We start from the raw sequence: 23756 nt of genomic DNA, 5'->3' as shown, positions 1-23756 counted from the left end.
AAAGAAATATGACTAGTGGATGGTTTAGTATTTTAAATGAGTTAGACTGGCTCTGCTGCTGCTGTGGTAGCTGTCCCCCCCAACCGTTGACACTTGCAGGTGGGGTGTTACTTCATTTTGGAAGACAGAGAAGGATGAGCTGTAGCAAGGAAGAAATGGGCTGCTAATAGTGCGGAGAAATAGAGACAATGTATCTGGGTTTAATACTACTGATAATTTAGTTCAAGGGATGGAGTGTCTCCTCTAAATGGCACTTTTCAGTCTCTGCAGCCTATTCTAAGTGAGATGTATGTACCTTGTGGCCAGAGATGAATTGTGGAGATAGGACCTTGGAATCAATCTCTGCTGTGTGGTCTTTTTTTTTTCTTTCTTTCTTTTTTTCCCCTCTTATGCCTTTTTTTTCCCTTTTTTTGATTTAAGCCAGGAGTTGATTAGATGCCTGCCAATGATTACTATCCATTGGCACCTCCCGTTGGGAGCACACTCCAAGTACCAGCCTTCAGCTCTTTCAAGCAGGGGAGGTTAAGCAGGCTGCTTACTGAGCAAAAGGAATTTCTCTTCCCTTGAGAGTCAGAGTGCTGTTTCCGTGGCTAAGAATGCTATAATTCCTTTACAAGTGACAAGCAGGCTGCTACCATCTGCTGGTGAATGGCTGCAGGATGGTGGAGCTTGGGTGAAAATTTACTCATGGACCAAAGAGAACGATTAGTGGTCATTAAGCCCAATTCACACATTTCCCTTGTGAAGTTCGGTGATTTTATTGTAGTTTTAGAATGTCTCCTAATTGTGGCATACACATTTTTGTTTTGAAACATGAATACATGCCATAAGGATTCTAACCAAAGCCAGCAGGAGCTATGCATCTTTTTATCTTTTAAGGCACAGCGGTGATGTCTTGCAAAAGATGAGACCATCCAGAATATTTTTAATCACGTTTCTGTCTTTCTAGAAACACCTGGATATATTTGGAAACCACGACGGCATTACGTGATGATAGTCTTTTTCAAAGATTGATAGACTTGTAAGTCGTTTTGGAACCATACAGCTTTGTAGGGTGTCTGCTTTGTTCAGTCACTGTGGTGTGTCAAGAAGGAAGAGCTCGAAAGAAAAGAGTAGTTATTGTGTATGTGGTTCCCTCAGCTTCCCCTGAAAGAAGCAGATGGTCGGGGGTCCCAGGAGGTAGAAGAAATGGGGCCATTAGACTGTCAGTGGCTTGTGAAAAGCAGGAGCATCTGCCAGAATGGAGACTTGTTCAGCAGCAGGGGAGCCAGCAGCAGCAGATGATCTCTGCCTTGAGCAGTCAATGGTATAGTCGTCCACTGGGGAATCGCTGTGTTGTGGGCGTAGCTGCAGGTAACCTTGGTAATAATCTAGTTGGTCTAGCAGGCTGAAAAAAGAGGAAATGAAAACTTGATGCTCATGCTCAGGCATCTTAAATACCCTCTTTTCTTGTGTAATCAGTCTTAACTACAACCGATTTGTAAGCATTCCATACCTATTCTCAGCTGAGTGCTACAGGCTGGCTTAAAACCCGTCTAAATGCCTGTCCTGTCTCTGCTGCAGGTTTCAAAATAGCAAGAGGAACTACACTAGGTGAAGCAAAGAATAAATACAAAGACTAAATTAACATATGGAAATTTATCCCAAACTTTGCTAGGAGTCTTCTTGTTTCCTTGTTTTCGGTTGTATGGCACAGCACACACTCTTTTTTTTAAGACCTGCCCTTTTAGTGTTAAGAATTATTTGACACAGCTGCAGTTTAATCTCTGCTGCTGGAGTTCTAATGTTCTTATTGACTGCTCTGTGCAGGACACAGTGTTCTGGAGAAGAATGACCTCCTCAGTTACAACATTGTGATGGTACTTCAAAGAGGAGATAAAGTGAGGAGAGAATGCCTCAGAGGAACAAAACTAGAAATTTATATCCGTGTTCAAAAAGAATAGTCAATTTGGGTTCTGTCTGGTTAGAATAATTAATCTCAGCCACATCCAAAAGCCAGGATAAAGCAACACAGGTAAAGAGCGCTGTTCAGAGCTCCTCAAGCTGCACGCTGCAAATACTTGGCATAGGGGAATCTGGGACTGTTGCCAGCACACAATAGTCCCCTAGGATTGACTTCATAGCCAGGAAAAAACATTTTCTAGACATGACACTTGGTTTTACTCCCATGAGAGAATGAAATACATTGCAGTTTGGCTAGAGGTCCGTACGTTTTGGTGTGAACGTAACTTAAAAATGTGAGCCGATATTTATTGGTGGGTTTTAATATTTGGAAAATAGCTTTTTTTGTTCTGACAGGCAAAAAGGAATTGCTTGAGTGTCCCTTTCTGGGCCTCAGGGACACTTTCCTTACGTGATAAATGCTGCAGTAGTTTGTCATGATACACGTTCCCTGCTTAGAAGATAGACACAATTTAATAGGGAGCACTGAAGATCGGGCTCAGGATGCTTTGGCATCACCGAGAAGAGAAGGCAGTATTCAAGACTGCAGTTGTAGATGTCATGAGAACTGACATCTCACAAGCTTTTCTGTTAGTTGCATCTGCTTTGATTTGAAGAGGGCCACCTGCTTTATGGCTGGAGCTTGTTTTGCTTTCATCCTCATTCCGTCATTTAAATACAAACTATAGTCATCTCTGCGTGGCATAGAATAGTAGGAAGAGCAATAACTGTCAGCTAGTCTCAGTGGTTTTCCAAATACTGTAATCAAAACCCTCTTTACTATGCAGAGTGAAGAACTTTGCTGTAGCAGTTATCTTTGGCCATGTCTCTTCTGCAACCTTAGACCTCCACTGCAACGTGTGTGTTGATAAGAGATGGGAAAAAGTGTGGTCTAGCAGATGCAGCCCTCATGGCATACGAACCTCCCCATACAGTAAAAAACACCATGCTTTTGTCCAGTGCCAGGTGCACTGCTGGTTTGAGCACATCTGCTCTGTGTGCTGTACAGGTGTAGCTTGCTGCTAGCGTTAATAAAGCCCACGGAGCTTGACACTAGCTTTTCCAACAGGAAAAAGAGGGGGGTTTTTGAGATCATGTCATTGTCTCTCTTGTGTGCAGTGACCAGAACACGGCTTCAATTCAAGGTGAATTGTACCAGTTAAACAAGGCTTTATTTTGGTGTTGGTTGTGATTATCAGCAAAGCCAATGTTCTTGTATTTAAGTATGACTCAGAAATCACTGTAGGTCATTGTTTCTTTTTCTGCCAGTAGTCTGTTTGGGGTTTTAATTTTTAACTAGTGGCAGTCTTTAGTGGATTCTGCCAGATGTGACTTACTGTCTTTTGAGAAGGAAACATGTCAACCTGTCAGAAATCAGCTTTCATCAGAACTTTAGCTGATGAAAATCACTTACTGTATACATTCAAGAAATAAAACTGTCTGAGATACACTGTAGGCCTGCTTCTTTGGTCATTCCTTGAGTCATTCAGGATGAGGTAAATGGCTGAGTGGCTTTCATTCTACTCCATTCACATCTGACTGATAATATGGTTTAAATACATTGTTGACCATTTGAGATAATTGGCTTTAAGTAATGAGAATTGAGTGTGGTCATCAGATGAGTCTGAAGTACTTTAAAAATAAATGTATGAGCGTCCTTGTGGCACTGCAGGCATTTCTTTTGGAGATGTGCCTTGTTTTCATAGAATCATAGAATGGTAGGCGTTGGAAGGGACCTTTAGAGATCATCTAGTCCAACCCCCCTGCAGAAGCAGGGTCACCTAGATCAGGTCACATAGGAACATGTCCGGGCGGGTCTTGAAGACCTCCAAGGAAGGAGACTCCACAACTCCCCTGGGCAGCCTGTGCCACTGCTCGGTCACCCTCACATTGAAATAGTTTTTTCTTATGTTTAAGTGGAACTTTTTGTGTCCCAGCTTCATCCCATTACCCCTTGTCCTGTTGCTAGCTAGCTGTTTTGTTGTTGCTAGCTGTTTTCCCTTGATGGCATAACCCTGCATAAACCATTTTTATCACCTGTGGAAAAAAAACCATTCAACTTGGCCTCTGTCTTCTTGGACTGCTAGTGATAATGAAAGTGATGTAACCAAATTACTTCTACGCTAATGGTGTCTTCTAAATCATTCTCTGTCATGCTAATTCTCATTTTAAAGCTGCTGTAGATACCAAAAAAGCTCTTTTCTTCCAATTTTAAAACTGATGTCATTGTCAGGTACTGAAACATAGGCCAATGAAACAGATTTCAGAAGTGTTTCAAGCTCTTTCCGAATGGCTGGTTTGAACATTTGGTATCTCCTGCCTGGTTTGCACAGCTGAAAAGTGTGTTGTTTGAAAGATCTTATGTTGTTGCCTGTTCAAAAGGCCTGTATTTGTGTGACGGGGAAAGACACAGTCTATAACATTGTGGTAATCAACGATAAAAATCTGTGCTGGAATGTGGTTGATCCAATTCTCAGAAAAATACAGGTATTTGGAAAGATGACTGCAGTCTTGATTGCCATTTCTTGGTTCCTCTTTCAGAAATGTTCCCATTGCCAGGAAGCGGGAGCCACCTTAGGCTGCTACAACAAAGGCTGCTCCTTCCGATACCATTACCCATGTGCCATCGATGCAGGTAAGAACAAGTGACGTGCTATCAATTTCTTTTGTGTTTTGAACAAACATATGACACTACAAAATTCCAAGGTACTTGAAAATTTGTCCCCTCTCAGTTTTTCACCTACTGTGAAGGTACAGTAGAAATGGCATCGGATAAACAGTGTACAACACCACGCTGGGACACAAACGAACTTGTGATGAAGCAGAATGCACCTAAAAGCACAGACAAGGTCTAGTTTGGGGGAATTCAGCTACAGGAACTGAAACTTGGCTGCAATATGAGAACTGACCATTCTTTTCTTGCAAGAAATAGGAACCCTTCATTAAAAGGGTACAAGCAACCAGAAAGGTGTTTCCTCTTCCAGAGTTACACTCCTGTGGATAGCCATAGTGACGATTTCAAGTGCAAAGCCTTTGTAGAGTCATCATTACTACTTGCAGTACAACCTTCCTTCTTTCTCCTTAGAAGCGTTTCAGCCAGTCTCTTGAGTAGGTCCAATTTTAATCACTGGACAAGCTAACGGTTGGGATCATACTATCTCCAGCTTTTAGCCTGGGGTTGTGAGTTGGCAATTTGTGTGCAATAGTGAAAGTTTTTGTGGATATAAGCTTCGGTAAAAAATAATCCCAACTCAGAATAAATAACATCCCACTGTTCCAGTCCTCTGCAACTCGCTTCCCCTGTTCTGCAAGACATAGTTGGATAACATTTAAGGATTCAAGATTGCAACACTTGACTGGCAAACAACTGCAAACTTCCTGCTTGTTGTCCGACTTGCGCAGCAGCCCACTTGTTTCAACACCTATTTTATGCAGGTTTTCCAGTGTTGGAAGTAGGTGTGCTCATTTCTGAGTGACTGCATTGCACCTCTTACTGTGAACTCCAATCCTATTGGATCGTCACGTTTTATTCTAATTAATGCTTTAAAGAAAGTGAATATTGCAGTGGAATGCTCCTAGTACCACGGCAGAGATAGAGAGAATCCTTGCTTTTACATGAAATTAGGTGTTAAAAGAAATATTACTCAGGCTGCAAAAATCACACGCTCAAAAAAATGCACAAAATAAGGGTGTCCATGTAAGTTTGACTTTTGTCTCATATGAATGTATCTGGTAAGACAGTAATCACCTAATTAAAGACCCATCTTTTTCCACCAGGCCCTGCCTCAGCCTGTAGGATGAAAGGGTATTCATTCGTGAACATACGGTGTCCTCACTGATTCTGTGTTTTACTTACTGCATATGATTCCATCTCAGTTCTCAGAGCAGAACTGTGCCACTTTCTGTGATGCTCATCATGCCAAAGAGTTTCATGAACGTTACCAGACTGTTTTTTGGCCGTACATTTGAGAGAGAGTTGTCAGGTCTGTGTTCACGCTGTGTGGAGTAAGTTCTTTCTGGTTTGTGACCTGCCCTTTTCAGTACCGTGAGAAAGCAAAGTAAGTCATAGTGAACGTTCACCACAGTTTGAGGTGCTTAATTTGAATTCTTGTGTTACTAGATAGGATATGTAGCATTTTCTAAATACAAGTATCAAGATAAGGGTATTGTCCTCCTTCTTCAGATATATCTTCCTCATTAACTTTACATCACTTCAGCAAATGCAGTAGGATCCTTCACATTACAAATGTACTAAACAGTCGTGACTGATTGATTCCCAGGAGCAGTTCTGTGTCAGGCACGGAAGAGTCAGTGTCCTGTACAAAAACTAGTATATATTCATACTATTTCTATTTAGCCCATATTAGAAGTAATACAATGTGCCTGCCATACAATATGTAGAAGCAGACCACATTCAATTTAGCTTTTCCTCACATTGTCTTGACTTTGCAACCTCTGCGGTTTTTTCAGAGTAGCTTTTTGTGTCCAAGTTCTAAGGCTATGCTGACTTCATTTAGTTTTGTTATAAGACATCACATTGTCATGTGGCCATCTGTCAGAGTGCACCATTCCAAGCTAATTTGCCTCCTTTGAGTAACATGGCAGTAACAAATTGCAAGAGCTGCATGAAGATGGGATACTTGGCCTGCGAGTTTCACAAACACATTTGAATAATGTCAGAGGAGTTGGTAAAACTGGTCAATCTTTTCTTTTCACTCTAGGAAGAGCGTGATTTAGTGAAAGATGTCTCTTTGTTTCTTCATGCATTTTCCTATCTGTCTTCCTCTTCAAACTGTATGTGTCTGATAAGCTCTTTATACCAGCCACAGGCTCCTTATGTAGTTGGTCTGATGTTCCTCTTCTCAAATGTCTTCCTCCAGTCTCTGTGTAAGACCTATTCTCCCTACTCCTAACTTTTCCTTTGTGCAGCATTCTAGCTGTCAGTATCACTTTCTCCTCCCTGCTCTTACATCACCTCCTCCTTTCCTTTCTTGCTCGTAGCTCACTCTTTCATCTCTGGGCTTCGTACTCCTGTTTGGTTCTCCTAACTTAGTGCCTTGTCACCCTTAACTGTACTAGTCCCCGTTTGTCCTTGTATATTGCCCTTGATTTCCTCTGTTTAACCTTTCTGTGCCTTAGCCCACTAGTCCTTAGACTCCAGTCATCTGCATGAATCAATCCTGATTTGGTCTTAGCCTCCTGCTGGCATTCATCCTGAATTCCCTGCTCCTAACTTGGACTAGTACTGGTCTCCTCATCCCTCTGGCCTCCACTCTTTCTCCAGTTCCAGATTGCTTTTCTCAGTAATGTTTCCCTTCCTACTGCCTTGTGGACTGGTGCTTCCTGGTTTGCAGTTTGGAAATGGTCACCTTGTCCCTTCAGACTGCTCGAGCCTTAGAAATGCCCCCTGACAGCTTCGGTGCTTTTGACTCTGGTGCCTAAATCTGAGGCCAGAAGTGTTCATTTACAAGAAAAACCTGTTCAAACAAAATATATTTGGTGGCATTTTCAAAGGATGTAGCTACTCAAATCTAAAAAGCCTCCCCTAAGGATGTGCAGATTAAAATCCCCATTCCTCCTTTAAAATGTTTCAGCTGCTGATGTTGTAGTAAGGTGGCATGGAGCGTGCCTTAGCTAGAATTCAGGTCTTAACTGAAAATCAGGGTATGTTAGAGCTTTTCAAAGAAAAACTGCTGGGAAGAAAAGTTACTCTGTCCATGTTGAACATCCAAGAGAGAGTTTTAAGGAAGTTTCTAGGCTGCTTTAGCTGAAGTTTTTAACCAAAACAAATGAAGAAGAGGCCAGCCTGGAATAGATTTCTCAGCATTCAAAATACCAGCCGGATGGTAGAACAGTAAAAGACCTTGTTTGCAGCTGATTTCATCTGTGGGTGTAATAAGCTGTCTTAATCTACAGCTGCTCTTCCAATAAATCTGAATAAAAGAAATAAGCTACATGGAACAGGACTTGATTTTCATGTGTGCCCAAGCAGAAAACGTAGGCTTCCTTGAGAAGCAGATCAGCATTTTGTCTTTCCTCAGCGTGCTGTCTGCCTATAAACCCTTTTTATTGGTTATGCAGCGCTGCTGCCTTTCCTGTAGTGAATCCTGCGTGGCTATTTCTCCAGATCCTTGAGCTCTGCCATGGTTTCATGAGAAGTTGACCATCCTGCTTTGAAGGATTGGTGCCACCTTGCTTTACTGAGGATCTGGGACTGTTCTGAAGTCTCATCATTTTGCCGTCTACAAGGGCTCTGAGGCTTTTGGAATATCTATGACCGATTTTGCACCTTTACAAAAAACACCAGGAAACACTTGTTGGAGTGGTTTTTAAGAGAGTACGTGGAGTCATAAACACTTGATGTTTGACTGAGTTCCTGTCACATCCCTGGAAGCGACCATGCTGTGATGGGGATGAATGGGTCACAGTGCCACGAGGCTGTTGCATTCCTAGGCAGTTGCGCTCTGAGCCGAAGCATGTTTTTGCTTTTGCATGGATGTGAGTTCATACCCTGTCAGTCATTGTGCCTCGTTCAAAAGGCAGGAGGTTTTTGGTAAAGGTCTGGAGGAGGGTGGAGTATCTCCAGAGGACTTCAGTTCCTTGCAGCACAGAGGGCTGGCACCACAGCGCGACCCATGCTCTGGCCACCGCGTCCGTGCTGGAGGTGCAGTCCCGCCCTGGTGAGGAGCCGGGTTTTGTGCCACTGGTGCTGACTGGCTGCAATGCAAAGCACCTGGTTCCATAAGCTGCCAGTTAGTACATATGGCTGCTTTTATATAGTCTAATTCAGCCTTCTTTTTAATCCCCTTTCATAGAAAGTAATAGGGTCCAAGAGAGCTGAACTCCTTGTAGCCATTTGCATAAAAATCAAGACCAGTAGTGCCACTTAAGTAATATTTATATGGAAATGACTGGTTAACATCATCTGTGTTTGGCTTTTGTCTGTCCAAATTTATGAAGAGCCTCTGATGTCTCAAGATAACTTAGTCCTAGGGACGTCTCCATGGAAACAGGATCTTTGTTTTCTGAAATTTTGTATCCTCTCCCTCTGCTTGTCCCTCCCCACCTGGAGTCAGATGCTGATTGTTGCAGCACACTTCTCCCCACAACACGTTTCGTAGGCAGCTCCACATGCAAAAGATTTTTGACTGGAAATTAGGAAAAGACTAGCAGCAAAATGAAACCAGATTTTCACAGAACAGAAATCCTGTTGTCTTCACGAGTGTCGTTAGAGATGAGTAACAGGCAGAACGCAGAGACTGAGACAAGATGTGCAGCTTACAGAGGAATAATTGCTTCTATTAAAAACGTTTGAGGTTTTCCCTAACTACTTTATGGAGAAATATCCATGCAAACAAGGACGAGTCTTGGTTCTCTTTGTGCCATGGTGAGCCGATCGTAGCTGTGCCTGGTGGCTTCATGATGAATTGTAATCTGTGATACAAAATACTTGGAACTGCTAACTGAGATCCAGGCCAGCTTTGTAATGATGAACAATTTTTGCCTTATTGGTATTCAACTGATTTTCTACAGTGAGTCGATGAAATTTTTCATAGTGGTCCCTTAATAGATACCAAAAAAAAATTGCTCTTAATTGGATCTGCTTATTACTGTTTGCAACAAAAATGCCAGTTGTAGTAAGAAAATGGAGCTCCACTCAGATCAGGCATGAGGTGTGAGGTTTCTGACAGTTCTTCCTGATCCTTGTACAATCTTCCTTTCTGATGTACTAGCTAAAGAAGCGCGTTCATTACCCGTGTTGGGTTTCCAAGAAAGAGAACTCCATCCTGTTCTAACATACTGTGTGTGTTTTTTATGATTGCTCTGTATGTTTTTTATGATTGCTGTATTATGCAGTGATAATTCATGCTGTAGCCTACATGTACAATTCCTGCCCTTACAATGAGACGATGTTCTGTTTATTTCCTGTTATTTGCTAATGCTGCGTTTGAAATTGTTATTTGCGGCAGGATTAAGGGGTTTGCTCCCCTTTGCTAAAGTCTCTCGAGTAACTTTAGCCCATTGCATGCTGTTTCCCTTTGATTCAGGCCAGAGGCATTCATGTTGAAACATAAGCGTTACATAGCAGAGGGGTGCTCTGCCAAAGCTTGGGTGTCTAGAAAGCTTTTCCCTCAAGCTTTAGTTGTGGTCTCCTGCTGTCTGCTAAACTCTTCCAGCAGATTGAAACAGCAGGTAGTGCTGCTTATGCTACTTACTTAAGAGCGTTTTAAATTAGCACGTTTTATTTACCATTGTGCTGCTTCACTTGCGAGCTGTTTGGGGAGGTCGAAGCAGGTGGGAGCTCGTAAGCACGTGGGATGTTGTATGTACCTTGCCAAATTCTCCCATGGCACCGAGGTGGTGGTGGTGCTCAGTCCTACTGGTGCAGTGATGGTGTTTGGCCAGCCTGCCTCTGGTGTATGAGGCAACTGGCAAGAGCAATGCCAAAAGTTCGGGCAAGTTGAGAGGTGGCCTCACAATTCAGGGTGCCATGGGGAGGCAGGTGAGTTCTGTGGGGGGAGTGCTGCTTTTCCATTTGGCTGTGAGGGTGAAATGCTGGGTGTCGGGACAGCACAAAGAGGAGACAGAGAGTCATCCAGGGAAGCTCCCGGTGTGAGCATAACACCGGGGTTCTGGGAGCTGTCAGCCCAATGTCCCTTGGAGGCACAGTCTGTGAGAGAGGGTGAAGGGAGAAGCAACGCTTACACTAGCAGTGCCACTAAAGAAGTGCTCTTCAAACAACAGTGTTACTTAATTTGTTCCTAAATAAGCAGCAATATGTAGGTGCCTCACTCTCTATCGTAGGTTTAAATAATTAATTAAACTGTTTCTTAGATCATAGAAGCTTCACACACACAAGTCACGGAAACACACCCAAGAGCAGCATGGGTGACCTGAGTACCAGTCACTGCGGGGTCTGGGAAGTATAAAGCAGGGATCGTCTTTTGGGGTTGGGTGAAGGCATCTGGCTTCCTTGTGCCGTAACGGGGAAGGCTGGAGGAGCTGAGGGGGGTTGGGATACAGGATTTGTAGACTTGCTGTTGTTGATTCTTACTCTGTAGAGAGGATCGGGGAGTACAGGGGTAGGTGCGTGGACTCGGCTTGGTAATCCACGCAGCGTCGTCACTTGTTCAGTAATTTTATTTGCTAAAACCCTGGGGGTGCAAGGGATGAACCTGCCAATAAGACAGTATTCCTGTAAGAGACCATTGAATGAAAAATACATACCTGTGAGGCAAGATTAACACAGGTGATGTATTATTCAAGTTGGGTTTTATTAAAAAAGTAATACATTGCTCTCTTCTCCTCCTCCAGATTGTTTACTAAACGAAGAGAATTTCTCAGTGAGGTGCCCCAAGCACAAGGTAAGAATCCCCTCCTGGAATAGGCCTGTTTTTTGCTGCCCTCTTCTGGTATCTAAGTTTGAATTAGTAGTTTTATATGTGGGTAACATCTGTAGTGAGACATGCTTTTAGATGAATTCTGTGATGCGTGCTTATGGTATGTTCTGGGGGCAAACATCGACTTGAGAAGAATTGCAGAGAGTTTAAGAAGATAAACTGGGTTTGTGTCCTATCTGTTGAGTTGCTCTTTAGATCCTTGACGACTCTTTAGAAAGCACAGCTTCATTTCCTGTCGTCTGTGATAGAATCAGTACGTTGCTCACCGTTTCCGTTTGAGTGCTGCACCGGAACTGGTGGTGTTTGCTCTCCTTGGATTTACTGAGAGTGCAAGGAGGAAGAAGAAATGGCTCATGGAAAAGTTTCGACCAGTTTTTTGGAAACATTTAGACTACATCACCAACCAGTGTAGTGATGAACTTGAAACACCTTGTCCTAGTGTAGTTGGTAGTAAGCAGAGTCCTACCAGTCAGCCTTCAGTATATATATATCCGTTTAGTTGTTCTGTAGCTGTTTTTCACAAGATCCATCGTCATTCTCAGGTTTTGGCAATGGATTTGGCATGCTGCTTCTGCCTGGGTTTGGGCATCCTTAACTGAATGTCCCCAGAGCTCCCAAACACAGTGGTGCTAAGAGCTGGACTGCTGTTGCTCCATTGGTATGCAAAGAGGAGACAAGGCAGACAGTACACGTTCTCTTGTATTTATAGCAATGTGATATGGTGCTGGGAATAGCCTTCCCAGCCCAGAAAGGAGGATGTGATGTGTCTCTGGGAGGCTTTGGAGACCACCAGCTTCAAATGCTTAGAAGTATCCAGAAAAATGGCAATTCATGTGGCCACTTGGATGGGAATTGCACAAGAAATTTCTGCTGGAAAGTAAATGATAATGAGGAGTAATTCTGTTGCTTGCTAGCAGGGATTAGTCTCCCTTCGGTCCTTGTCTGCAGATCTCTTCATTGCCTCAAATGCAACTGGCATCTGGTGGCCTTTTGTCTTTGCAGATTATGTTTAATCTGTCTTTTGTGAACACAGGAGAATTAGACTCATGTTCCTTTCTGGATGTTCTACCACAATGTGATGTATTTATACGCACGTCTTTCAAATGCGCTGGGAGATTCGGAGGGTTTTCAGGCTTGTTATCCAGAACTGGCCTACTTTTCATCGTGTAAAAGCTATAAATGATGCCACACAATTGTGGCATAGTGTGGAAAATGAACAGGAAGCTTAAATTGACGCGTTAATGTGACAGAGACCTGCAGATCTTGCCAAACAGAAAGGGGAAAGGTGAGCTTCCCGTACTGTGGAATGCGACTACTGAAGTGCCACCCTCTGCCCAACCTTGGATACGTGGCTAGAGAGAATAGGAAGGTTCTGTTCTTTGAGGGCTGTTTTATTTTTACTGCCTGTTGCCTGCAGGGAAACATAGTGTTAAAGCTTTCATAGCTGGCTTGAGTCATGGCTGCTGTTTGTGAGCACTTGCAGTGATGGTGCTCAGACACCATCACGAAAGGAAACAACCACTTTCCAGAACCCGCTCTCCTGGAGAAGACACCCAGCAGGCACACAGCTTTCTAAAGCAATCCTGGGGGGCGGGAGCGGGGGGAAGCAGACAAATGGGTAAAGGTTCTTCATCAGGCACTAATATTTTGAATCCTATTCAAAACTATCCCACGGCAGGTAATTTTCCATGTAGTGCTGAAAATGGAATTCAGCACCCGCAGCTTCTCTCGACACTTGTTGGCTTTTGCTTAGTAAAGACATGAATCATTTCCTTGAAGTCGGGCAGAGTTTTCTTTGCTTGGCTCTGGCTCTGCCCTTGCCCTGTGGTTCACTGATCATTACTGGTTTGCTCCAAATCTATCTGCAGAGCAGGATACAGGATCACCTCGCTCCTTCTGTTGTGGTGGCTGGAGATGGGAGTCCCAGCCCGCTGTGAGGCAGGAAGGGGAAGGTTGAAAACCGTTGCTCCAGAATGACTGGAGAACAAATTGCATCAATTTTTTTGCATGATATGAACATGAGCAATGGAGAGGAAGAAAGGCTTTAGAGCATTTAAAGCAGAGCATTTAAAGCCCTGCTTTTAGGTAACACTGGTTTAACATTAGTAGCTAATTAGTAGCTGTCTAATAGCTCATTCTGCTGTAGTCGAGGGGTGGAAGAACCAACCATAAATCCTCTAACACTTAAGTCCCTCAGTATAGTGCCTGTAATACTTTTTCAGCCTATGCCTCACGTCAGTAAATACACCTCATGATAATAAGTGGCTTCTGGAGTGCAAAGGTGCTTCTTGGCTCATTAGCTGCGCTTGACACTTCAGGCATAAGCAAGCTGAGTCCAGAGGGACTGGTCCTGCCTTTCCCCATGCTCCCCAGTGAGCTTTCCCATTTCCTTCTGTCAGCATTGATGCTTCAACCATCCATGTCCTGAATGTGCTACTTTTGCAAAATAGCAGCCTTTATCACAGGGAAAACGCTGTGTGAAAACTAATCATCTTCTGAAGGGTTAGCTTCCTCTGGCAAATCCACACTGGCTGCCTGTCTGCATCGCAGCAAGTGCTGTTGCAACACGGCTGATGAGGATGCCGAGGCACTGAGGAGGATATGAAGGGGATGAGACACCTGACCTTTCGGTGGCACTGCCGTCTTAGATTGTCTTAAGCAGTCTGTGGGGCACTTCTAAATGATGTTTCTCAGCCTGTTCTGCCTTTTTGTGTTAAATTCTGTGTTTCTTAAAATTTAACCAGGCTTTTGTATCCCAAACTCTCTACTTTTGTGGAATTACCTGCTTTTGTCACAGGGAAAACCCTGTCTGAAAATCTATGTCTGGTTCCAATACTGACTCCTCTTTCTCTCTCTCACTTTCTGTGTGTTCACTTTCCCTACCCCTGTCTTCCTTTTCTCCCTCATTTTCTTTTTACTCCTCCTTTTGGCTTGCTGGTCCGTCAGCCCCTCCTTCCTTGCTCTCTTCCCTCCTTGCAGAACAAGATGGTGAAAGGCAGCCTCAGCACAGAGCAGTCGGAGCGGGGGTGAGGGGGGAAGTGTACTCCTGGGAATGGAAATAAAAGCAAGCACAGGTGAGTTGGGGAGAGTTTCCAGTTTCCACCTGCTGCTTTCTGGGGCTCCTTACCTCTGGTGCCTTCCCCATTTCCACGAGAAATCAAGCTGCTGCTGTGTACATTCAGAAAATTGGTAATAATGGGGTTGGTTTTTAACCTTGGTACTATTCTGGCTACTTCACTGTATTTCCACAGCAGCTCCTTCTGTTTAGAGGTGAAACGCAAAGCCTCTTAACTGTTACAACTGCCTGATTGCCCTCTCAGCTAAACCACTGGCAGAGACCTTCTTTCCTATTGCCGTGATCATTTCCATAAGGATCTGCTGGGGTTCTCTTACCTGAGTCTCAGGGTAGTTAATAGTAAGCATCCCTATACATAAATAAAAACCTTCATCAAAGTGTCTTTGGTTTTGTATGTAAAGAGGAATCAGTAATACTGATGAGTTCAAGATTATTGTACTCTTGATTACCCTGTGTTCTGGAAATGTACATACAGGGACAGGTAGACTAATCTTAGCAGGAGCCCATTACCTGCCTTTCACACCCATAATTTTCCTCTATTTGCAAACAGAGGTGGGTGCTGGGAAGGTGGAACTGTCTCCACAAGTGGCTGCAGATTCATAAGCTTGTAATGTTTTGCTCTGGTGCCCCTCCTCCCCTCGCACTGGATGCAGGCTGGGCTGTAGTTGCCTTAAGTCCACAGCAGTGCTGTGGCAAGCGGCAGTTGTGCTCTCGCACCCCAGCTCCCCCTCTGCTCTTCCTTCCTGCTGCCTCCTTTGTCTACTCCCAGCATTCATACAGCCGTGTGTGGACTTGAGGGGGAATTCAGTTTGCCTGAAGTGACATTTCTGCCATGGCAGCATCTGAGTTGGGTCATTTCCCTAATCTGGTTCAGCGTGCAGCTGGGCAAACATCCCGGCACGAGGAGGAAGTAGCACAGACGTGGGAGTTAGTGCCCAGGGAATAGGATGAGGTTGGGATTTCTTATTTCATTTCCACCCAGTGCATTATTATTTGCTGGCAACAGGGAACTCTAAGTGAAATAAGCATTTGGTTTCAAATTAATACTTGTTGGCACACTTACCCCTCAACTGTAGCCCGAGAAGGTCTCTTGACTCCATTTCACTGCTCAGATGCGTTTCTTACTCAAGCTAGTTGCTGCTTTTTCTTGCCATCATGGAGGTGAAGTTGCTCTTTCGTGTTTGCTCTCTGAGCTGACTGTAACAATCCCCTCACTGCCGTTCCCTTGTTTCCAAGACACCTCCCTTACCTCAAGGTCTTACCTGTTTCTCAGGTTAAGTAACTGTGAAGTAATTTAATGGTGTTTTCTGTGAAGGGTGAGAGATTAAAAAGGGAATTCTGGGGTTTAGTGCAGTAGCAGAAGACAATGTTTCATATAAACAGCTGTTAGACTGGCTGCTGACTCGCATGAGCTCTGCTGCGTTCCGGGATTTCTCATTTCTAACAGTATTCTTTCTTGGCTTTGGAGTGTTGTTAAAGCAGTTACCACGCAAACAGTACTTAAAGTTCATTATTTGAGTAACTTCTTCCTTCCGTGGTAAAGGTCACTGGGATTCTTTTAAGCTTTACTCTTTTCCTTAAGGTGTAAAAGGCAATACAGCTCCTAATGTTAATACGGGATGATAGTCTCTTAGACGAGGTGTGTGCTGCAGATAACACTGGAGAAGTCGCCTCGTGGTGATTTTTTGGGCCGTTTCCTTAAGGTGCTGGTGAACATGACTACATCCCAGAGACCTTTACACAGGTTTAAGTCTGCCAGCCTGACCTTGCATCTCAAAATAAAGTCCATGTAAATCTAAAAGATCCAGTTATTTAAATACAGAGCAAAACAAACTGAAATCCAAAAAGCCAAACCAGACAAACCAAAATCTGCTGCGTTGCCGTGGTAATTAAAGTTTAAAGGAATTCTGTAGCAGTCCTGGTTGTACAGGAGCTGCCCTTCTGCTGGCCTCAGCGTAAGGTACAATGGGCACTTGGCCCTTAGATTATTGGACTGTTTTAGTCCTGGTTCACTTCTAGGCCCAGCAAGGTAAGAAAAATCCTGCCTATTGGATAACATCCAGGCGAGTCAGTGTATTCTGTCTCTGTTGCTTCTCTCTCTCTCCCTGAGCCAGTTGCCTCTAGAACATTTGGATCGAATCCAGATCTGGAGAGTGACTGTGAGAGTGAGTCTGGTGCTCTGGATCTTGTCCAGGAGCGGGGAAGGACTCTCTCTGCGCGCTGAGCCCGTTTCCTCCCTGAGCCAGTGTCTAATGCTCTGGACCGGTTCCAGGCTCGGGCAAGCTGCAGTTGTACAGGAGCCAGAGATGGCAACACGGCCTTGACACTCCTTCAGTGAGGGCTCACACTTGTACAGTAATGAATACCACAAAGGTCAGCTGCCTGAGCTCTCTAGGAACCTCCCTCCTTCTCCCTGGAGCTGCAGCTCCGCTGCAAACCCGTCTGTGTTTCATACCCCCTTCCCCCTGCCCGACTGTTGCTTCGCTCTTCTCCTGGCACCCCTGTATGAGGGGGCTATTAGCAGCCAAGAGGTAGGCTTGCTGGGACGTAATCTAATTGGTGTGCTGGTAATCAGAGCAGCATTGACTTCTGTATCACACTTAGGGTTCCTGGAGTTTAATTGCCAGCTATGAATGAACAGAGATGTGTTACATCATTCCCAGGCACACCTCTGATGCCATTAAGCCCTCTCCATATGCATTGCCTGTGTTGGACGCTTTTGTCCTTTTCCCAGACTCACTAGCTGGGAGGGAGAGATTTATCTAAGTTATGTCAAAGGAAGTAACCATACTAAATAAACAAATTGCTTCTGGGCTCACTGGTGTTATGAGAGAAAGGAAGAAAGGAATATATCAAGCTCTGCTTTCTTGGCTGTGCAGATTTAAGAATGAAAACTGTTTTCTCTAAAGAAATGAAATTTTAACTTTGCAGTTTCTCTTTTGAACTGAGCCTCCACCAACTTGGTGACCTCCTGAAGTACATTTTCTTGCCTCAGAGAATTTCTGGACAGGGAGAACGAGCATGCCAAGCATCTGGGCATTTCTACACTTGTCTTGAAAGACATCACAAGCTTAGTCCTTCCGTGAATCATCGCTGCCAGCAGAACCTGGCAATTAGAACAAAAATAAAACCAGAAAACAACAACAGAAAAATGATCAGGGGGCTGGAACATCTTTCATATGAGGAAAGGCTGCGGGAACTGGGGCTGTTTAGTCTGGAGGAGACTGAGGGGAGATGTTATTAACATTTACAAATATCTAAAGGGTGGGTGTCAGGAGGTTGGGACATCCCTTTTTTCTATAGTAGCTAGTAACAGGACAAGGGGTAATGGGATGAAGCTGGAACACAAAAAGTTCCACTTAAAGATAAGAAAAAACTATTTCACTGTTCAGGTGAGGGAGCCCTGGCACAGGCTGCCCAGAGGGGTTGTGGAGTCTCCTTCCTTGGAGGTCTTCAAGACCCGCCTGGACATTTTCCTGTGTGACCTGATCTAGGTGAACCTGCTTCTGCAGGGGGGTTGGACTGGATGATCTCTAAAGGTCCCTTCCAACTCCTGCCATTCTGTGATTCTATGAAAGGCTGACTGCTCTCAGTTCCTTAGTTTAACTTGCAAAATCTAGCCCTTTCCCAGGCTGGGTCTCTGTGGCTGGGCTCCTGTCATTATGGTACCAGTTTCACCATCTGCTACGTAAGTCACTGAAAACGCCTGTTGGATGGTGGCTTGGTGACCTATGTGAACATCCCCCAGGGGCAGCAAGGCACCCCAGAAGCTGTCAGCACACTGAGACATGCTTCACCCATCTCTTTGTAGTTTTCAAAGTCAAGATGAGGAGCGAACGTGAGGTGAACGAGCTCCTTTCTGGCTGCTGAAGGGAGCAGTTCTGCAACAGTGCTGTGCCATTGTCATGGCACAGATCATCCTGTTGCCCTGGACCTCCTCCATAACCAGGCTCATTTCATTCTCTGCCGGAGACACCTTTTTAGCACATGGATTTTGGCTCCTGTGAACTGTTCGCCATCGTGCTTCCGCCCGTTTTCAGTCCACAGGACTCGAGAGTTGTTGGTGTTGCCACCGGGGTAGGCTGCTGCATGGGTTTTTGGGAGCCTGGGGGACGTGTTGTCAGGAACCACTGGGAAGGAACCGTTCCAATATTGCCGTTTCACTTTATTTTTTCAGGTTAGGCTGTTGAGATAAAAAGCGGTGGACATTCGTGACTGAATGGAATCTCTCCCACTGTGCAGCCATGCCCCCTCTCGACGTGCCTGCCAATGCCAGCACTTCCTTCATAAATTCTTACATCACACTCAAGACTGATGACATCACAGAACCTGACCAAGGAGTCTGAACCAGCTGTTTCCATGGGCACAATCTCCATAGTGACAGTGGGAAGGGGAGGGGGAAAAAAGGAAACAGGTGGGGGGAATTAAAGGGGGAGGGATAAATATATATATATATAAAGTTCTATTTTTTAGTCTTGAAAGACTTTGTTTTAAATGAAAGGTGCGCTATATCCCTTTTGATGCTTTTGATTAACAAAACCCCTTATAAATTAAAAAAAGAAAGTGGTAGCTAAGGTAAATATTCAATCCAAAATCAAAGCAAGGCTCCTGGAGCCTGACCTTGTGTGGGAAAGAGCAGCAGAGCCAGGGGTAGTAGTACTCCAGGCAGGACTTGTTCCCCCTTCCTCTTGCTTTCTTTCTCACACCATCCAAGGAAGTTCGATTTTAAGAGGCGACTGAAGTCAGGGTGAATTGTTTGTAGGGTGTGGGAGGAAGGCTTGGGTGGTTGCTGGTGATGGGGTGTCAGTACTCCTGTGTGTGGGGCAGGGAGGTTACCGGCTTTGAGAAATGCTATCATCTGTTAACAGCGGAAGCTTTAAACACACCTGGAGACGCTTAGGTCATGAGACTCGTGAAGTGAAAGCAAGAGGCAGCTGCTGCTTGCTAGATCCTGTACACCTTGTTCAGGTGGGAGTGTCTGTACCGTGCAGGGGGAAAGGAGTATCTGCCCTTTGTGGCAACAACGTGCACCCTCAAAATCATTCCAAGCAGCTGCCTTCAGTTTTGAGGGCAGGAGAGAGGAGGGTATGGTTTACCTGCCAGATTGGGGAACTGGAAAGGAAGCCTTGAGTTGTGGTGGAGTCAATCTTCAAACTGATCAGGAGAATCCCCTCAGCCCTCTTTTGTTTTGTTTTCTGTTTTGCTTTTCCTAAGGAAGGAAGAGGGAATGTCAGTGTAAGAGCCTGCATTATCTCGTTGTTTGGGGTGGGATGTTCCGGGGGTTGCTTTTTGGGTTGGTTTGGGTTTTTTTTGTTTTGTAAATTATGTAATTTTAAAACATTTGGGTTTAAGGAGCAACAACAACAAAAACCCCACAATTTTTTCTTGTTAAGGCCTTAAGAAAGGGGTTAGTGCATCTTTCAGGGGTCACTCTGCCATGGGAATAAAATAGCTGTTTCACAAACAGTTTTATATAAAAAAAGCTTAAAAAAAACCAAAAAAAACCCTAATAAACTTCATTTTAACCTTGTCTCCTTTTGTTTTGTGCGAACTTGATTTGTTTAAAAGGACAGAGAGACAGTACTATCTGCTGCTTTTCGGTTTCTTTGCCTTCATGAGTTCTGCCTTCAGTGATGACCTTCTGAACTGGCCCAGCAAGAGGAAGACCACAAAAGCTTTTTCGGCTTAGGATTTGTTTGATGTTCAGAGATAACGAGCCAATGACTGGATGAATTTTCTGTTGGTGCGAGTCGGTGGTATTTCACCAGGTCACCGACTTCTTTCACTCGTAGGACGGTAGCATATCCTAGTGATATCCAACAGAGTGGTGTTTACTGGGAAGTCGCTAGAGATAGGGATCTAACCAGCATGACTTGGATGGTAAAAAAAGGGGTTGATATTGTGGGGAGGGAAGAATTATTTTCAAAGTTATGTACCGGATGCTTGCTCAGCTCCTCGCGTCTTGGAGCGTTCAGCACATAAGGAAAGAAAATCTATGATAGCTCATATTAAGATATCTATTTTAACTCTATTTTTAAAAGATCGATTTAAAGATTCGGGAGATAATTTGGCAGTTATTTATTTCTAGAGGTTGCTACTCTCACGGAGAAGTATTTGGAAAGCAAGGGCAGTCTTCTGCTTACTCCTTTCCCAGTAGCAGCTACTGAAGTTAGTATGTCCTTCTACATTAAGAAATAGACCTGTTGTGATAAATGTCACTAATGTGTCCTGAATTGGTGCTGAAAATATTTAACTGCTGGTGTAGTCAGAAAAAAGAAAAAAAAATCATTTTTAGCATAGTTAATGTGATGGAGTAAATGACTTCTTTTCAACTGAATAAAAAATGGTTCTTTTTTTTTTCCTAGTGTCTGTTCTATTGTGAAAAACAAAAAAAGAGTTACTGGTGTTGCGTTGCTTTCTGTTGGTGAAGAATTGACTTTGTTGTACTACAACAGCAGAGGAGCGTGCGGTGAAGCTGCTGGATTTGGTGTTCTGGCTCTTCAGGGTGGTGTCACGCAGCGGAGGCAGAAGGTTTTTGGGTAGCTGGGAGGGAGTCTCGGAGGTTTTCCTTGTAGGGGCTCAGGGCAAGTGGTGTGGAGGTGGAGATGCTGCTCGTGCCCTGGGGTTGGGAGGTAACGGGAGACATGTAGAACAAATAAATAAATGGTCCCACACTTGACTACATGAGGGGAGTGTTTAAACCCCTTCAAAGCAGCTGTGGCTTTGCCCCTCCTCGGTGCTGGTGTCAGAGGTAAGGGCTGTGCTCTCAGGAAACGAGGTCTTGCCAGTCGCTCATCTTTGTTGGTCGCGTCTACAGCAACTAGAGCTACCGTGATTTTCTAAAACTGAGCCAGAAGGAATCTAAACCAATGTGTAATGGTTTCTTGGGAGAACCGGGAATAGAGCCACAGCAGTCATAAAATCCAGTTGGAAATAAGAACTTCTTTTGTCTCAGAAGATACAAAGTCCCTGAGTGGATTCCGGAAGGCGCTGTACAAAACATTTACCAGCTTCATCCTGCAAAGGCAAGTAACGGATTGATACCATGGACACTCCTCTGCCTGAAAGAGAAAGTACAAGTCTGGAAATCTGGGTTAATTCAGAATTTGTGGTGCAGGATAACCCAAAGCAGAACGTTACAAGGTCCCTTCCAGCCCTTAAGATTCTGTGATTAAAACATGGAGATTGTGTAAAGAAGAAAATGAATGGCCTGCCAGCCACTTGGGAATTACCTGTTTGGATGAGGAATGAACTGATGAGAGTTTGGATAAGGCAGCTCATATTCAAAGTGTTTTCTCTATGCTGTCTGACTCCCATCCCTAAAGAATATGCAGTGGATTCAAAGGATCTCTGTCAGTATCAACTGATCAGCATTCAGCTGGAGACAAGGAGAAAGGAGCTCCTCCTGTAGGAACCAGTGGAGGCCTTGGGATGTGTACAGCATCTCTCCTGATTGATATGTTCATCATGGATTTTTACTGCATGTGGGTGGAGTCTACACTTGGAAATCCAAGGCACAGACTGTTGTGGAGTTTACAGTGAGATTGTGCAGCATAGGAGAAAGCAGTCTGGGCTGCTGCTGCAGAGGTGGGGGCCATCCTCAGTGCTCTGTGTATGACAAAGGTACGAGTGGGGATTTTACCTGGGCGTGATGTTCTTGAGCCTTTTGAATCAGTGTTAAGGCAAACAGATGCTGCACAGCAGTACTGGAGTAAAAAAAGCGTGAAGAGGTTCAAGGCAGAGCACCTGCCAAAGAATGCTGGAGATCCAGTTCATGGAGTCCAGCTAATGCCAAGCAAAAGAAAAACAATTTTGGTGAGACATGTATTTTTCTTTCCTTTTTAAGAAGAAGTGGTTTGTCAAGATCCAGGCAATTAAATGCCAGCTCTGCTATTTTGACTGTAGTGTGCAGTGTGAACTGTAATATATGCAAGAAGGTATGTGAGGAAAGAGGACACCTTTAATTAAGCTGGTACAGTTGCAGGGAGGACGTTTTTGGGCTGAGTTGGATTTAAACTTCCAAATTACTCTGCCTAATAGCAGGGTTATTATTACATCAGGAATTACCTCTGCCGTCTTGAGCGTGGTGGTTGCCCTGGAGGAAGTAGAAATAACGTGGTAGAGGGATGCAGAACCACGTCAGACTTAGCCTCTGACTTATCAGAGTGACTGGAAGAAGCAGTGTTCTATCCGAAAAACATAGCAAATTTAGATATCAGAACTTTAGAAGTGGAACAGGTTATCTGGGTGGTTGAGGATGAATAAGTCTGAACTTTTTTTGGTCACTAGAAGCTTTGTGAAACAGAACAGAAAGAATATCTTTCAGAACAGAACAGAGTAATCCAGGTTCTGTTACAGAAAACAGGTGTGACAAATAGTTTGTCATACAAGAAGCTGAAAGTGTAGTTGCAATTATAGTTTTGGGTCTTGTTTGTGAAACAGGACTTCTTGTTTGGCTGTGGAATATTTCAGACAAACATGATTGGGTTTGTTTGGGTTTTTTTAAGCTAGAGCAACTGCAGTATATTGTGAGTCAGAGAATTTAGTCAGTAAAGGGCAAAAATAATTACTAGGAATTTGTGGGAGACCAGTAACTCCCGTACTTTATGAGTTTGGCTAATGCACATCACTGAAAATTCACCTCCATACGCATACCTTGCACCATCAGCTCCCGGACTCGCCTGTGCTACTCAGCTAGAAACCGTTAAATAAAGCTGTAAAGGCAAGAGTGAGGTTTTCCGTGCAGTGTAAAGGTCAGTGAAATACATGAGCGTTTCATTTTTTTGCTCAGCCTTTACTTTTGGTCATATCCAAAAGGCTCGCTGTGTCATCCAGATGAAAAGCAAACAGGTCGATGCATACAGAGTCTTTTTTTGTAGGATTTAATTTCTTAAGCGAGACCCACATCCTAGTTAGCAGGATGCAGGGAGCCTGAATTAGAGGAGGAACATTGCTTGTTTGCTGGCTTCTTTCACGGGGCTATATTGAGAGCCAAGATTGCTTCCCTTTCCTCCTTGTCCTCTAGAGGGTTCTTGGCCTTTACTGCTTAACTCAGTTTTAATGCTATGGTTTGAGGTTTTTGACCTTACCTAGCTAGCTTTGGAAATGCTGATGTTTCTTAGCAGCCCTAGAGAGAGTTATCTCCCTTCTGAATAATTTGAAAAAGAAACACACTCTTTTAGTTCACAGCAAACCTTCTGCAAAGGAAATCTTCCCCTCTAGCAGGTGCTTCTGACTGCTGAGGGTTCAGGCTGCTGAGGATTCAGGCTGCGTGCTCTCCCGCGTGATAAAACGCGCACACACCCAGCTCATGTGCAGACACGGCCGGGAGGTCGCAG

At 44.2% G+C, this 23756-nt stretch overlaps 1 protein-coding gene across 12 annotated transcripts in view; it reads left to right on the top strand.

Moving 5' to 3' along the window:
- TCF20 (transcription factor 20) overlaps positions 1–18830 on the top strand; it is a 131869-nt gene extending 113039 nt beyond the window's left edge. For 11 of the 12 annotated variants that reach the window (XM_062013566.1, XM_062013604.1, XM_062013585.1 and 8 more), the window contains 3 exons: positions 4483–4576; positions 11257–11306; positions 18596–18830. In XM_062013566.1, the coding sequence (XP_061869550.1) occupies positions 4483–4576; positions 11257–11306; positions 18596–18613 (162 nt within the window). In that variant the 3' untranslated portion in view covers positions 18614–18830. Of the gene's footprint in view, positions 1–4482; positions 4577–11256; positions 11307–14288; positions 14693–18595 lie in introns of those variants that run through there. The other variant, XM_062013661.1, reaches the window with a different exon arrangement.
- Positions 18831–23756: the final 4926 nt, after the last annotated feature.

This window comes from Colius striatus, chromosome 1 (assembly GCF_028858725.1).
Source record: "Colius striatus isolate bColStr4 chromosome 1, bColStr4.1.hap1, whole genome shotgun sequence".
Taxonomy (NCBI): domain Eukaryota; kingdom Metazoa; phylum Chordata; class Aves; order Coliiformes; family Coliidae; genus Colius; species Colius striatus.
The sequence above is the reverse complement of the archived record's forward strand: the minus strand, read 5'-3'. Positions and strand labels throughout refer to the sequence as shown.